The sequence below is a fragment of the Moschus berezovskii genome, chromosome 23 (genome assembly GCF_049115385.1).
Source record: "Moschus berezovskii isolate FMDL1 chromosome 23, NW_MosBer_1.0, whole genome shotgun sequence".
In the NCBI taxonomy this organism is placed as follows: Eukaryota; Metazoa; Chordata; class Mammalia; order Artiodactyla; family Moschidae; genus Moschus; species Moschus berezovskii.
Genome location: NC_142482.1, coordinates 55,641,095 through 55,657,644, shown reverse-complemented (window position 1 = coordinate 55,657,644; position 16,550 = coordinate 55,641,095). Strand labels below are relative to the sequence as shown.

The 16,550-nt window shown below is 46.9% G+C and overlaps 1 protein-coding gene across 2 annotated transcripts in view; it reads right to left on the bottom strand.

The window, feature by feature from the left end:
- ADTRP (androgen dependent TFPI regulating protein) overlaps window positions 1-16,550 on the bottom strand; it is an 88,628-nt gene that overhangs the window by 47,362 nt on the left and 24,716 nt on the right. For both annotated transcript variants that reach the window (XM_088831335.1, XM_055405860.2), the window contains exons 3-4: window positions 6,308-6,442; window positions 4,664-4,765 (exon numbers count right to left, since the gene is read on the bottom strand). In XM_088831335.1, the coding sequence (XP_088687461.1) occupies window positions 4,664-4,765; window positions 6,308-6,442 (237 nt within the window). The remainder of the gene's footprint in view (window positions 1-4,663; window positions 4,766-6,307; window positions 6,443-16,550) is intronic.

Here is a 16,550-nt window from a genome sequence, read left to right as displayed (position 1 = left end):
AAGGGCTGGGGTGAGGAACCAGGGAGGCATGGGTGAGGGGCTTGTAACGTTGAGGACAAAGGGTGGCCATTTGATGGTGATATTCCCACAGGTGACCTTCTATACTCATCGGGACTCACCTGCCTCTACCTGGCAGCCCAACAGATTCACACCAAGCTCACGGGTGGGAGAGAAAAATCTGAAACTGAGCTTGAATTTAGTGATGGTCAGCGTCTTGCATGCTCTAAATGAGGAGGAAACTGGAAGGACTGGAGTTTCACTTCCTTGACATTTTGCTTCCCCAGCAAAGGCTTTCCGGGTTGCCCAGTCGTGACCCTCAGCCAGGCTGGGACATACGGGGCATAGCGGCCCGCCCACCGACCTTCTCCACTTGACAGTTAGCACATTCCGCTGCGCAATGCTGCCTATGGATTAGTATTTACTGTTATCTCTATTAGCTCAGCTTTGTGCATGTATACCAGGCTCAACAAGATTTAAGGGTGCTGGAAGTCAAAACTCTTGTCAAATATCCATCATGATGTTATCCATATGGTCACCACTTCATTATTTTTTCAGATGAATAAATGACAACACGCTAAATAACTAGGTAGGTGGATTTGGTATTTACTCCAATTTTAAGAGCCAAGATAAGGCCTATCTCATAAGAACAGATAGTTTTGAAATCTCCATTAATGTAAATGAAGGTTTTTCAGTTCTAAAGCTCTGTGATCACCGACAGAGAGTCTTCCATGATAACAGCTATTGATATTTATGAGTCCTTGGTAGTTTATGAGGTGCTTATATACACATGCTCAATAATTGTGTGGTATTTTCAAATGCAGAGGGCCTCTGGGGAGGTTCTCTGATATTTTCACCTTTCATTTGGAGAAACCTGAATCTTGTAGGTTGATTTCCAGAGAAATAAGTTCCCCAGACACCCCAGGTTAGGATCTGTTTCCTCAGTTACTGAGTCCTCCTCCTGCTGTTTAAATCTGTCTTTTCTGCTTCTATCTTTAGTAGTCATTTAGAGAATGCCTGAGGAGTTAATGTTTTCCTGGCAAAACCTGGTGGAATACTTTGTTGTTCTTTCCCTTCTTTCATGAAGACTGGAGAATGCTTAGCAATAAAACAGTTGGGTTGATCTACTTTGAATAAGGCAGCCTGACCATGGTGGATGTAGGCATTTCACTGTGTTACTGCTTGGTTTGAATATACAGCAAGGATAGAAAAATGTCAATTAAAGATGATGATCAGCTTCGAACGGTCTTACTGCAATGGCAAGTCTATAATGAACTAGAGGGGTTAGACTGGAAGGAGACTAAAGACTTGAAATATAAAGGTTTTAGAACTATACTGTGTCAAAGAGGAGCGTGGTATTTCTTAATTTGACAAATATTACTCATAAAACCCAGGGCAGCAACACAAATGGCGACAGGAAGAATATTCCAAAGCTAAGGAATAGCAAACATAAATGCCGCTGTGAAATGAAAGACCCTTTCAGGAAAGCACGACACGGGTTTTGTATAGCAGAAATTCTTATAGTGTGGAAAGAGAAAAAAGGAACGATACCGGTTCCTTTTAAGGCCAGGCCCAGCCCCACGTGGAGGCAACTAGACCAATGTCTGGTCTGACTACCCATCATCACTTTGGCCGCCACAGTGGTGGTTTCAGGGTATTTACTCATTTGAGTTGTCACACAAGGACACTGTGAACACGTAGGAAGTGTTAACAAATTAACCCAGTAAGAGTCATTTCTGTATTCTTTCGTACCAGGATTTAGAAAATGAACAGAGAGCATTCCTTGAGGCCACAGACCAGGAGACTTTAATACTAAGGACAGAAAATGTCCAGAGTAAGGGCTGCAGGCTGGGGGAGAGGGATGAGAGGCAGTCATGAACACGTTGGATGTGGATCAGACATGAAAAGGAGCCTGGAAGTTTGGGGATGACCCCACTGGGAGTCCCCAGTGCTGGTTTTGCTGACACCAACATTTTCACTAGAATGGCTCTCTTGAGAGATTCACCAATTAAATTAACAAAATCACCGAAGAGTCTGTGTCTGACCCAGGGCAGGTTGCCTTTTTTTGCTCTCTTTTCCACTCTCATCCCACCTTTTTTGACCCTAGCCCTTTCACTTTAAAGGGTTCGGATTACCTGACTGGCCGAAAAGTCAAGGAGCAGGGTCAAAAGAAACCCACAATGGTGAAGGTACTATTTTATGTTCTCTGTTGCATAGTATCTGCCTTGCTAATTAACTGATGGATAGGATGTACATTATCAAGCTGTCTGCTTCCAAAAGTACCAAAAATCCATATGGCTGTTTAGCAAGCTCATAAGTGCCGGGCGTCACCATCACAACTATTTGGAAGAAACCTAACTTTCCTTCCATGTGGGAAAACGGTGCCCCAAAGAGACAGGAAGCTTGAAATAGATGTAGGAAAACTACTAGCTGGGCTAACAAAACCTCAAAAAGGTATGTATTTGATATATGTGCTTGGCTCCAGATAAAAGACACTTTCAAAACCCTGCCCTTTTATTTCAGTCGCGTCCAGCTCAGTTAGTTGTCTCAAATAGCTTCATTTTCTTACATAGTGCTTTGGCTTATTAGCAGGCAGATGGGGGTTTTGGAATTTTTTAAGCGAGAATTCTCACTTTGCTATGCTAATCAAGCAAAGTGACATCCTTTTTGATTGCCTGGTGAATTATGAAACCAGATCGAACCGAAAGTTCTGCACTTACTGTAATATAAGGCGGCAAAGAGTGAATTGGCCTTGGATTTAAATGCTGTCCCACTTATGAGTTCAGTGGCCCCAGGTAAATCACTGAAATTTTCTGAGTATTTTTTTAATTTGGAAAAAAAAGTCAGGATTGTAGTTGTTATTTAAAGAAAGTTGTGTGAATTAAATGGGTTCCTATTTGAGGAAGAGGCTTAATACAGTGTGTGTATTTGCATTCTCAGTCATGTCCTACTCTTTCTGACCCTGTGGACTGTAGCCCGCCAGGCTCCTCTGTCCATGGGATTTTCCAAGCAAGAACACTGGAGTGGGTTGCCATTTTCTCCTCCAGGGGATCTTCCTAACCCAGGGGCTGAACCCACATCTCCTGTGTCTCTCAGATTGGCAGGCGGATTCTTTACCACTGAGTCACTTGGGAAGCCCATTTAACATAGTGTAAGTGCCATAAAATATTCAGAATATTCCCTATGTAAGGGTTTCAGACTACTGCTCATGGGAAGCTGGGAAGGTGAGGAGGTGATCTGACACAAAGAAGATTGTAGGAGAGGTCTCTGAGAGCTGGGATTTATTTAATACATAGCTATTGGTCCTGAACTCTAAATGAGATTGGAATTGTATACCTTAGTTAATAATTAGTATGTCACTGGGAACATATTTAGAGTGAAAGTATGTTTTTTTCCTAAGAGGCAGGCCACGTGGTAGAACAGAGTTAGTGGACTGAGCCACTTTTCCAAACTGCTAATCATGTAAGCTTTGAGACAGTGGAAAAGTTGAGGGTGGAAGAAAGTCTATAAACGCGAGGAGGCTTGACATACTTTGTTGTTGCTGTTCAGTTGCTCAGTCAAGTCTGACTCCTTGTGACCCTGTGGACTGCAGCATGCCAGGTGCCTTTGTCCTCCACTGTCTTCCGGAGTTTGCTCAGATTCATGTCCATTGAGTCAGTGATGCTATCTAACCATCTCCTCCTCCGCTAGCCCTTCTCCATTTGCCTTGACACGCTACTCCCTGGTGATTTCCCAGAGGTTTTTAAATGTCATTTGCTTCACAGACTCTCGGACCTCCTTCTGAACGCCTGACTAATGTGGAAATGCATTTTGTAAATATTGAGAAGTAGAGCAAGCGCTCTGAACGATTACTTTGTGCATGTGGTGCCCATGACTCAGACCTCCTCCTTCATCCCAGACCTGGGCAGTCCTGCTCCAGCTCTGCTTGTCCAGGCCACTGTCACTGGGATCCAGATACCGTGACCTGAATAACTCAGAACAGGTCCTGGTTTACTCTCCAGCTCCTCAAAAATAAATGCATGAATCAAAAAACCAAATGGGAAACAGAATTATGCAGAACATTTGTGATAAGTGTTCCCGATCAGGTATTGACTAAGAAATTACTTCTGAGCTGTGACATATGCTTTGAACATTTGGGTGGTTTGGTGGGGGAGGTGGTCAAGTATAATTGACATGAATTACATATTAGTTTCAGGAGTATAACGTAATGATCTGATGTTCATATGTACTGCAAAATGTTTACCACGGTAAGTCTAGTTAACATTCAAGATGGATTAATTTTAAAGCTTGCTTGATTCAATTCCTAGGTAGGAATCTCATTACATGCTATTAATATTTGCTGAAGTTGCTTCTTTTTCCGGACTGGAACCTCCAAGAAGTTGCCTGTCCTTATGGTTTCATGTCTTTTCAATGACTTCATAAGCAACTTGGCAAAGAATTTTGCTTGGACATCCCATCTGCTCTCTGTGATTCTGACTAGAGCACCACTTTTTGTTCATTTCATATTCTTGGTGTGTTCTTTAAATAAATAGTGACGGGGTGAAGCGGGAGGAGTGAACGGGATGCTGGAGCTTGAGGAGAAGCTTGGAAACATAAATAAGGCACTTGGAGTTCTCAGAACAGAGTCTATTGCTTTTCAGATTCACTAAATTTTCCTTTTACTCACCATTGCGTGATTCAACCACACTGGAAAGATGGTATCTAGGACCTTAGGGTAAACGAGTTCTCTATCGTAGAGAAAGAGAATCCAGAATGACAAAAATACAAACTGCAAAATAAAACAGAAAAATAGCACCATTAGGTTTATTTTCAATCAGTGCTTCCTAAGATAGTCAAGAAAACATAGCAAAATAAAAATAGATACCAGTTTTAAAGATACATTCTTATACAGAATTATTAAATGAAGGAAAAAATGATTTATCGTAGAATTACAATGCCCAGTTTCTGGGGACTTCAGAGAGTTAGGGATCAGTTGTCATTGTGGCAGGCAGAGAGGATGTAGAGAAACAGGATTTGCAGATCATTAAGTCATTTCATTTTAATCAGTGACTTTTCTCTTCTCTAAGCTTCCCTAGCAGGGCTGAAAGCAGCCAAATGGAGTGGCTGAGCCTTACACGTGGCTTGCCCACTCTCTAGGTAGGCGTAGCCAGGGGAAGCAGGATTGGGGTCGGGGTTGGGGGGTGGGGGGAGGATAAGTGACAAGCCCCCAGGATAATCCACCAAGCTAGTTCAATGACAGTTGGACCTCTCTCTTGCTCAGAACTCTGGATTGATCTCCATCCTCTTGCACCCCTTGGCTATTTTTCAAAGCCTCTCTCTTCCATGCTACAAAATCAATGCAGAGATGAAAAAAAAAAAAAAAACTATTAATCTTCTGACCGTCCTATCTTCTTAAATTCCATAGGCTCAATTTCTAACTCAAAAAAAAATGAATAAACTCCATTGTTAAGCAACTTGGCCTTTAGAAGATTTTTGGGGGTGGAGGAGAAGGTGTCCTGCAAAGTAAGATTGGAATGCCAGTACTTGTTCTGCTATCTGAGAACTCATTAGTGCTTGGAGAGTTCCATTCTGGATTTACGTTTAAAGTCTCAATACTGTAGGAAACAGGATGATGACAGGTGGAAGGAGATAGTCATTTTTCATTACAGGCCCTGCTGGGCCGCGGGTGTGCCTGGCTTCAGTTTGTTTTCCTTCTAACTAATGAATGAAATCATGAGTGATGTAGAAATGTGGACAGCACCAGCTACAATGTCCCGTGCATATGGCTTGCTTTTTCCCAATGTCCACTCATTCAACAAAATGCATGAGGCACCGCCTGCTGTGGGCCCCACCCCAGTTATTTCAGACAGACTGTCTCTCTCCTCTCAAAATGTCAACTCTGAAAGGTTTCATACCTTTTCTTAAAAAAATGGTTTCCACTTGCAAAAGTAACAAATGCTTATTGTTCCAGTGAAACCGGATGTATGAAAGGCAAGTTACTCATCTCCCTCTTTAGCACCGTCCATTCCCATCACCCCCATGGAACCAAGGTGATCTTGGATGTATTTTGGTTAAGAAAGGTCCTTTAGACTTCCCTGCCCGACAGCGATAAGGATCTCTTATCAAACATTCACAAAGATACGAAAGCTAGTGATAGATCTTGGCAGTGATGTGTCTTATTTCCCCAAGACTCTGGGTGGTGCAGTGCAGTCCTCAGGCCATTCACGCACATGCAGTTGCCATGGATTATGGTCATGGGCGCTTGCTGCCTAGGAGAAGCGCTGGTCCACATGACACGTGCATATATCACCTGCATATCTTTGTAACTTACTGTGGATATCGGAAAAGCCAGTGTGGTGAAAAGCAGGTCTCTGAAGGCCGTTACGAACTTAATGTCTTTTTTCCCTTTGGTTCTTTTCAGCACATCTTCCAGGCAGGCCACCCCGAAGAAAATGGCCTGCAAGAGCTAAATTCATTACAGCAAATGAGCACATTTTCATTTCTTTTAATTAATACATTCTTCACTGACGTGAAGCGCCATCCCTCTGGGAGCAGGGTTGATTTGGGAAGCAGGGGGCTGCTGGCTGTTCTGGGTGGGAGCCAACTGGAAGGCTGGTCTTTCAGCTCACTGGGCCCTGACCTTGCTCACGAAAACGGATTGTGTAAAGTTGTTTAGGGGATAATAATGTGTACAGTAGTTAGCGTAATGGACTTGAGCGAAAATGGAAACCGAATAGAGTCAGCTTAACAGGAGAATGTAATGAGATAGATGCCCTGGCTGCACAGAGGAGGGAAAACCAAATAAACAGCACAAGGGCACAGCACCAGCCTCAATGGTGGATGCATTCTGGCTCCTTCCTAGGAAGAAAATAGCTTTAAATGCCTGGTGTTGCAATCTCATTAGAGAAGCCAGAGTCAGGGTCAAGAGCACCACGAAGGAGCTCTGTGCTCCCCGGGGGAGACCCACACAACCGCATCTTGCCTGTCTGCGGGAGAAGCCATGCCCCCTCCCCGCCTCGTTAAGAGGGGCCTGATTCATGTGAATGTACGGCAAAGCCACTAAATATTGTAAAGCAATCAGCCTCCAATTAAAATAAATAAAAAGTTTTTTTTAATTAAAAAAAAAAAGAAGAAGAAGGGGAATCCGAAGGCTTTGCAGAGACTATCTGTCTGAGGGAGTGATTTCAGTCCCCGGGGACAGAGCACTTGGTGGGCTCGGGCACATCTCTGAGTGCCCTGAGGGTGAAACAGAAGCAGGTTGTTCCTGAGGACCAGCTCGAGTGCCCTGAGTCGAACTGAACATTCCCACTGGCTGTCTGCTTCACATATGACGGTGTCTGTGCTTCCCTGCTACTCTCTCTGTTCGTCTCACCCTCTCCTTCTTCCCCGCTGCCCATCACTGGAAGTCTGTTCTCACCTTCGAGGGGAAGGGTGGGAGGTGGGAGGGAGGTTCAAGAGGGAGGGGACATATGTCCATTGGCTATGGCTAATTCAGGCTGATATCTGGCAGTGAAAGTGAAAGGGTTAGTCGCTCAGTCGCATCTGACTCCTTGCCACCCTAGGGACTGTAGCCCACCAGGATCCTCTGCCTGTGGAGCCATCCCAGCAAGAATACTGGAGTGGGTTGCCATTTCTTTCTTCAGGGGATCTTCCCCACCCAGGGATCAAACCTGGGTCTCCTGCATTGCAGGCATTCTTTACCGTTTGAGCCACCAGGGAAGCCCCCCTGATGTATGACAGAAATAAAACCAATATTGTAAAGCAATTATCCTTCAATTAAAAATAATTTTGTTTTTAAAGAAGCAGGGCCATTTTCAAGGACACAGATTGCAATCAGAGCAGACTCTGTCCATTCTCACAGTTTGCCACAAACGCACAGCTTCTAAAAAGTGTCATGACAGTACAGACTAGGAGCTGGTTTTGAGTTATTGCCTCAGAATCCATCCTGTTCCTTGAAAGCTCTGATTGGTATGGAAGGAACAGCCTGGACTCTGCTCCAAGTCTGAATCAGGCAAATTCTGGTACCTGGGCAGTTGGACTAATGATCAACCACGTCGGTGGCTGGAAAACAACCTCTGAGCCTGGAACCCTAGAAGACCGCTAGCCAAGCTGGCCTCCTGCCGCTCCTCGGGCAGACGGGGTGAGCAGGAGAGGATGCTGGGGGAAGAGGCCAGGGACGCTCCCACCTGGGTCCTCAGACCTGCAGCACCCCCCAGTCTGTTAGAAAGGCGGGTGCTCAGCCCCTCCCCACCCCACCTCCAGTCTGCAGAATCAGAGACTCTGGGGACAGGGACCAGGAATTTGTTTTCTAATAAACTCTTCAGGTGATCTTTGTAAAGGCTTAGGTTCTAGAACCACTGGATTAGACACAAATTTATCATTTATAAATCTTACTGACTACTCAAAACTATGATAGCTGATTTGGGGGGTAATAGTTGACTTTTATTGATTTCCTGTTTTATGCCAGGCACTGATCTAAGTTTTCCATTTCTTGTAACAACCCTATGAGGTAAGTAGTAGTATTCCTCTCCACATCCCATTTTACAGATGAGAAAACTTAGGCTGAACAAACTTGCTTGAAGTCTCCTGGTTGATAAATATCAAGGCCAGGAAACCCAGTTTGTTTTTCAAGCCAGACTTTACAACCAACAAACATACAAACCATGCGTCAGTTTTCTAAGAACAAAGATAAAAGCACTGTGGGAGCTCAGATCAGAGACCACTATCTCCAGGTGGGAGAATTAAAAATGACTTCAAAAAATGCCCTAGTCTGATTCTCAGACCCCAAAGATTCTAATGTGATGAGTCTGGGGTTACAACCTAGCTTCAGGATGTTAAAACATTCTCTCGGGTGATTCTAATCAGAGCAGCCAAGGTTGAGAATCACTTGTCTAGAGGAACTTGCTTTTGCAAACGCAGACCTGGCAGTCTCCAGGGAGGCAGGGCTGCGCAGATGCAGAAAGTGAAGCTCCACGGTGGAATGAGGTTTCTGAAGAGATGACACAGGGAAGAGGAGATAAGTGGGCAGCAAAGGCTGAGGAAACGCCCTCCTCTAAGGGGCAGGAGGGGCTGCCAAGTAGCCAAGAATGACCAGATGGTAGAAAAGCAGGAACATGCAAGAACCCCTAGAGGAAGCTTCAAGTCAGAAGGGGGCCTTCCAGCGAGGGCGGGTGTGCAACGAAGCGTGGGAAGTCACTTCAGTCGTGTCTGACTCTTTGCAAGGCTATGGGACCCTAGCCCACCAGGCTCCTCTGTCCATGGGATTCTCCAGCCAAGAATACTGGAGAGGGTTGCCATGTCATCCTCCAGGGGCTCTTCCCGACCCAGGGATCGATCCCACGTCTCTTTAAGTCTCCTGTATTGGCAGGCGAGTTCTTACCACTAGCACCACCGTGGGCAACAGTTTTAAAGGCCACAAAGAGGCTGCTACCCTCCCCCCCCCGTACTTGTCATTCACTCCTGCTGTTCGGCCCCTTCAGAGCTGCAGAACCGGGGGGCAGCCTCTGCCCGTGGAAGCTGGTGGCGGGGGCCTCTCCCTCCTTCCTCCCCAGGGCCTTCAGCTCGCCCCAGGACAGCGCAGGCAGCTGCTGGAGCCAGGGCGGGCCGGCGGGGGGCCTGGGCCCCGGTGGGCGGCCTGCACTGTTCTGGCAACACGGCAACCCATCAGGCGCTGAGCGCCTTCCCTCCTCGGGGAGAGCGGCCTCCGCCCGGCGTGTCAGGTCCGTGTGGCCGCTTTCCGCAGCGGGACCTTCCTCGTGTCCTCCCACGTCAAGCGCATCCCGACTTTCTCTTGCCTTTTCCCGGTCGCGGAACGTGGCAGCTGGGCTCTCAGCGGCTCTTAGTCACAGCCTCCGGGGCTTCTCCTTCTCCGACACATCTTGAGTCCACGCCACACACCCGCCAACCCCGTCTCCCCGCTCCCCTCGGCGCGCAGGCGGGCGATGCCCACGGTGCACGTGAGGCAGCCTTGTCTCCACCGATCTCCACCCGCAAGGCCGCGCCTGCGACGGCATCAACAAGGAATCTCTAAGGGGCCTTGCGGAGGCGCCCAGGAGGCAGGCCAGAGGGGGTTGCCAAGAGAAATAAATAAGGGAGAAGGAGGGCTTGAGGGTTTCCCAGGTAGCCCTAAAGGTGAAGAAAATGAAAGGTGCTCAGTCGTGTCTAACTCTTTGAGATCCCATGGACTATACAGTCCATGGAATTCTCCAGGCCAGAATACTGGAGTGGGTAGCCTTTCCCTTCTCCAGGGGATCTTCCCAATCCAGGAATCGAACCCGGGTCTCCTTCACTGCAGGTGGATTCTTTACCAACTGAACTATCAGGGAAGCCCTCAAAGGTAAAGAACCTACCTGCTAAAGCAGGAAGCATGAGAAATGTGGGTTTGATCCCTGAGTTGGGAAGATTCCCTGGAGGAGGGCATTGCTATCCACTCTAGTATTCTTGCCAGGAGAATCCCATGGACAGAGGAGCTGGTGGGCTACAGTCCATGGGGTCACAGAGTCGGACGGGACTGAAGTGACTGAGCACGCACACAGGGCCGAGAGGGTGCCCACAGCAGAGCTGGGGAGCAAGGCGAGGGAGGCTTCATGGAGGGCCTCGAGGACAAGTTTGAATCAGCTCACAAAATGGACACTGGTCTGCTTGTTCTCTAAGGACAGTACACTGGAATGTTGAGAAGACACTCACCAACATGGCAGCTGTTACGACTGAATCGTACCCACCCCCCCCCACTCAAATTCACATGTTGAAGTTGTAACCCTCAGTACCTCAGAAAGGGGCTGAATCTGGACGCAGGGCCTTTAAAGAGCTGCTGAAGTTGAAATGAGGACGGCAGGGTGGACCCTAACCCACTAGGACCGGCATCCTTATAAGAAGAGGAGATAAGGACACAGAACCACACAAAGGGTAGGCCACGTGAAGACAGGGAGGCGCAGCCATCTGTGAGCCAAGGAAAGGCTTGTAGAAGCAACCCCGCTAACCCCTTGGTCATGGACCTCTGGCCTCCAGAACTCTGAGGCGATTTCTGCTGTTCAAGGCCTCTGGCCTGTGGTGCGCTGTTATAGCAGCAAATTAACACAGTAGCCTTCAAAGAAGATGGAGCAACTGGCCACCTTTTATGGCTCTTACAACAAAACTACTGTTGTTTACATTCCTCAACTATTTTGGCTGCTCAGAAAAGCAGAGCTGATGGTATCTTCTCAGTCAGGGTTTACTTCAGTTGCTGCCCTCTGATTTATCTTTTCTTCCCTAATTCCGTTGGTTTTTTTGGTGCCTTCTCCTGAAATGCTGCTGATCTAAGTTTGTTCGCGGTCTTCCATTTTTGTTGCTAACTGACAAACTTACCACCTGGGACAGCTTAATTTACATTTTTTATAACTAGTGCAATTTAAGAAACCACAGCTAAAGGATATTCAGTCTTTACATTTGTATGTCTTCACAAGATTCACAAAAATCTTGAGAACACAGAAACTTATTAACCTTTCTAAGCCATTAAGTTTATTTTCCTTGCTTTAAGCCAGAACCCTCTTAACCTATCCCAGGAAATGAGAATTGCTTCATTTAAAAATAATTCCACAGAGGGAGATTCCACAAGTTTCCTGAGCAAGACGTTAAAGCTCTGATTGAATGAGTCAAGTAATTCAACGCCCAGTTCAGCTCTCCCTGCCTGACTCAGATAGGCCAGGACTTTCTCAGGTCTTGCCTTCAGAATGATGCAACTCTTGCAGTGGTGATCAATCCAGGATAAGGCAGCAAATGGGGACTAGTTGTGAGGAGTTTTATTAATATATAACTGTGGTGGTAAGGGTGGTGGTGCTTGGGACAAGTAGAGGAAGCCTTTGCCAAATGGATTTGAATTGGGGCTTTCCTGGAGATCCAGTGGTGAAGACTCGGCATTCCTCTTGCTGGTGGCACAGGTTCAATCCCTGGTCAGGAAACTAAGATCCCGCATACTGTGGGATGCAGCCAAATATGTATATGTATATGTATATGTATATGTATATGTATATGTATATAGTGTGTGTTACATGTAGTATGCTATTTCAGTCATCATTTATGTGCATTTAGCTTATGAAACAGATAAAAGAATGAGATTAAGAAAATACATGGAAAAAGAAATGATATGAACACAAGAAACAAAGAGAAGGAATTAAGAACATTGAGGGACAGGTTGAAAGGAAGATATATTGGTCAGAGTACTTAGCCTGTGTTGTGCAGCTGACCACAGCTGGCTTCCGTGTAGGGCCAGGATGGCCATCGGGTAAACCGTCTTACCAGTGGGATGGGCTTCTCTAGAAAGTCGCTTTTACCGGTGGGAGTCATGTTTTAATCATTTATTTCTGCAGCCAACATTCACAGAATGTCTGTTAGGTGCCAAAAATTAGACATGATACAGACCAGGGCAGGCTCTACGCTAATATGTCTTTATTAGGAAGAAGAAGAAAGAGGTGGCGGAGGAGGAAGCTTTTCTGTACATTGACTCTTTCACATTTTGTGGGTCAGATTCCTCAAAAAACAGAACCTGCGATGCTGAGAGCTACCTGCTGAGTGTTCAAAGAGGAAGGCTCTCGGAGCATCCGAGAGAGGGAGGGAGCCAGGAGAACCAGAAGGGCAGCCCAGCTGCGTGCCATCAGCCGCTCTTGCACTCCGGGAAGGAGCTCTGGAGCTCACTCTGCCTTCAGAGTTGTCCTGGGGCCCAGCCTCGAGCCCAGGTCCACCGGTCACTGGCCTGAAGCCCTGGTCCTGGCGGCTCCCTTCTGCCGAGGACAGCTGTGGGGCAGGCGCTCGCCTGTGAGGCATCAGCGGTCAACCCTCCTCCCAGGAGCTGGGGGTTGAGTACCCTGAGGCTGGGGAGGGTGGAAGTCCGTGCGCCACATCAGACAGCCACCATGCACGAGGCACAGAGAAGGGAGGTGACTCACTCAGGAGCACACAGCAGGAGAGGGGCACCCGGGCAGCTAGGCCTGCCTTCAGCTGCTAGTCTTTATACTGTGCAGAGTGAACCTCCCCAAAGGCTGTCGTGCTTACTCGATAAACTGCAGTTCTTTTATTTGGATGCTGGTGGGGACTCTCCCCTCCTATCAGCCCACATTCTTTCCACTCTCTGAGAGGTAAAAGCAGTGATCTCAAGCGTTTTTGTGGAATAGACAGTGAAGTGTATTTCCAACTCTGTTGAGCTTGAGAGTGAATATGTTAGACTGTTGATGGAAATCAGAGGTTGGTCCCAAGTATGGAAATGGGCTCTGTATACTGTCTTCTAACTGTTCATGGGCTGCCTTGGACTTGGACGATGAAATGTCCCCAAGCATCTCTCGTCCCCTGGCCCCGCTCTGCCATCCTCGAGGACCTACGCATTGGAGTTGCTGTTATCCTGAAAGCTTGAAAGCAAAAGTGAAAGTAGCTCAGTCATGTCTGACTTTGTGTGATCCCATGGACTGTAGCCCACCAGGTTCCTCTGTCCACAGGATTCTCCAGGCAAGAATAATGGAGTGGGTTGCCATTTCCTCCTCCAGGGGATCTTCCTGACCCAGGGATCAAACCTGGGTCTCCCGCATTGGCAGGCAGATTCTTTACCATCTGAGCCACCAGGGAAGCCAAAGAGCCAGAGAGCTTGATGACACTCGAGTCAGAGTTGCCTGACTTGGGCAATTTTATATGAAGAGCAGAGGGAAACGTCAGTGCCTCTGTTGGTGAAGTGTGGGGTGAGGGAAACAGGGAGGGGTTCGCCCAGAACTCCCCTGGAGATTTCAATTATGAGGCACCACCTCCAACCACGTTTCAGATGGAAGTTTATTTTTAAAAGAGGAAAATCCAGCAAACTATGAATTCTGCAACCCAATTTAAATTGTAGCTGAAAATTCCCTTTATCTCCTCTCCCCAGCTTGCATTCCCTGGGGAATCCAGGGCTGCCCCTGGATGGAAGTGGAGCGGATGGAGCAGAGGGAATGTAACATTTGTGGAAGACCCAGGCACTGGAAGCCTAGCCAACATGAGCACCCAGAAGGTGTCCGACAGCATGGCCTGGTCTCCATGCCCAGCTTCTGGGAGCTTTCCCATTAGGTGGGATTCACTGCGCTCTACTTGAGCCTGTGGACTCTCCCCTAGGGCACCACTCACCCCCTTGAGCATCCACTGGGCATCTGTTATGTAGAGAAAGCAGTGACTCCACCATGGGCCTCTGCCAGCTGAGGAGTTGAAGCACGAAGCCCATGGAGGCAGATACTTGAGCAATGAGGCAGGTAGGTGATCCTTGCCCAAATCCATGACCCACCACCCGCGGTGCTCAGGGAGGGGACTGATGTCCCACAGAACCCCCTCTCCCCTGCCCCACCTCTGCTCTAGCTGAGATGACTAGAAACTCACCAGCACTCTCCCATCTTCTCTTTCCACTGTCCACTGCTTAACACCATTCTGGGTGCTTCCCTCATGTCAGGTCCTCTGTCCCTCACAGTCAGTATGTGGTTAAGCACTGTTTTTATTTCTGTCTGACAGATTTGGAAGTAAAAGACAGAGAAATACCCAGCCCGGGGTCAGGAGTTGTAGAACTGAGGAACCACCCACAGAGCCCATGATCCTAGAGCCCAGGCTGATAACCACTAGGCTACGCTGCCTTCCCTCTCCACAGAGAATTGGCTGCCTCTTCCCTGGGGTCAGTTTACTCCTCGGAGACTCACATCTCTTCTCTCCTTCCTCTACTCTCCTCAGGCACCAGGCCTAAGGTCTGGTCATGATGACCAGTTCTCTGTGGAATCCCCTCAAATCACCTCATGCCCAGGCATCAATCCTTTGAATTCCCTGAGGCGGCCTCAGAAAGAAATGGGACACTCTTAGAATGCTGACTTGTATTAAATTGGACTTTGTTCTCAGGGTCCATAATGGATGTTCAGCCCACTAGAAGCCACTCCAGTACTCTTGCCTAGAAAATCGCATGGACAGAGGAGCCTGGTGGGCTGCAGTCCATGGGGTCGCTACTAGTTGGACACAACTGAGCGACTTCACTTTCACTTTTCATTTTCACACATTGGAGAAGGAAATGGCAACCCACTCCAGTGTTCTTGCCTGGAGAATCCCAGGGACGGCGGAGCCTGGTCGGCTGCCATCTATGGGGTCGCACAGAGTCAGACACCTCTGAAGTGACTTAGCAGCAGCAGCAGCAAAGGAGATCAGCTAAAGCTGAAGCTCCAACGCTTTGGTCACCTCATGCGCAGAGTTGACTCACTGGAAAAGACTCTCCATGGGGTCACGACTGAGTGACTGAACTGAACTGAGATGAAATAGGGCAGCCATACTAGAATTTAGATTTGATTAGATCATCAGTCCTGGCTAACTCTGCTCCCTTTTACATTGACCATTCTTAATATAAAGCAAATAGGTACAGAAAGCTGAGACTTTTGCTGTATTATTCTAATTCCACAAAATCATTTTTTGTTATTGTTTTCTGTTTACTTGTTTTCATAAAATTATATGATTGAAACAGGCAGTCACCTTGATATTTTTCAAGCATGGTAGAGCTGTACTCAGGTTTCCCAGGTGGCACTAGTGGTAAAGAACCTGCCTGCAATGCAGTAGACAAGGGTTTGATCCCTGGGTTGGGAAGATCCCCTGAATGGGGGCATGGCAACCCTCTCCAGTATTCTTGCCTGGAGAATCCCATGGACAGAGGAGCCTGGTGGGCTACAGTCCATAGGTTTGCAAAGAGTTGCACATGACTGAATCGACTTAGCATGCACACAGAGCTCAAATCTCAAATTTCAGGTCCCAAAGTCAGATTACCAGTGAGGAGGAAGCTGAAATTCCAGGCCTGTGTGAACTGAGCTTTCTGAATTTCCTCTCCTTAGCATTACAGAGAGTCTTTTTCTTTTTTTTTTTCTCACCATGCATTACCTCTGCCTGGATTATGATGCCAAAGAATTGGAATCAGATACTTATATTACACCCTACATTTAGGTTAAAAATTTCAAAACTTAAATTAACATCCCCAAAGGATACAGCATCCTTAGCTTTTAACTCTAAAAATAATTTTACATATTCTCCAAATGTTTTTGAGAAATCTATTTTTTTCCTGTTCACTTATACTTCATCATTTCATTCATCCCATTGTGGTCAGCTGGGCTAGGAAGAGCAGAAAGGAGCAAGCGATGTGATTGGTTTGTGGATGGTTGAAATGTGCATTTGCCATTTGGTTGGGTGATTTGTCCTTTAAGATGGAGCCTGAGCCTATAAAAAAAACTGAAGTGGGATCTGAACGTGGCAAAATGTATTTGCTTTTCTTAGATAAATCTGTTAGTCTGGGTGTGCTGTAAAATGGCATTATTCCTCCACTGGAAATTGCACTTCCTACGCAACATACACCACTCTGCCTTCCCTCACAGACTTCCCCAAGCAAAGTTCAAAATCTCTTCTGCACATGTTGTCAATGTCATTATGAAACCATGAAACCATGACTTTAGTTCCTTGTTTAGGCTCATCTGAGAAACACTTCAAGGTAAGATTCTTTTTTTTTTCCCCCTGAGAAGGGAGGGTTTATTACCTGCAGCAAGTAAGGAGAGGACTGGGGATCTCTCCTCAAGTAGTGT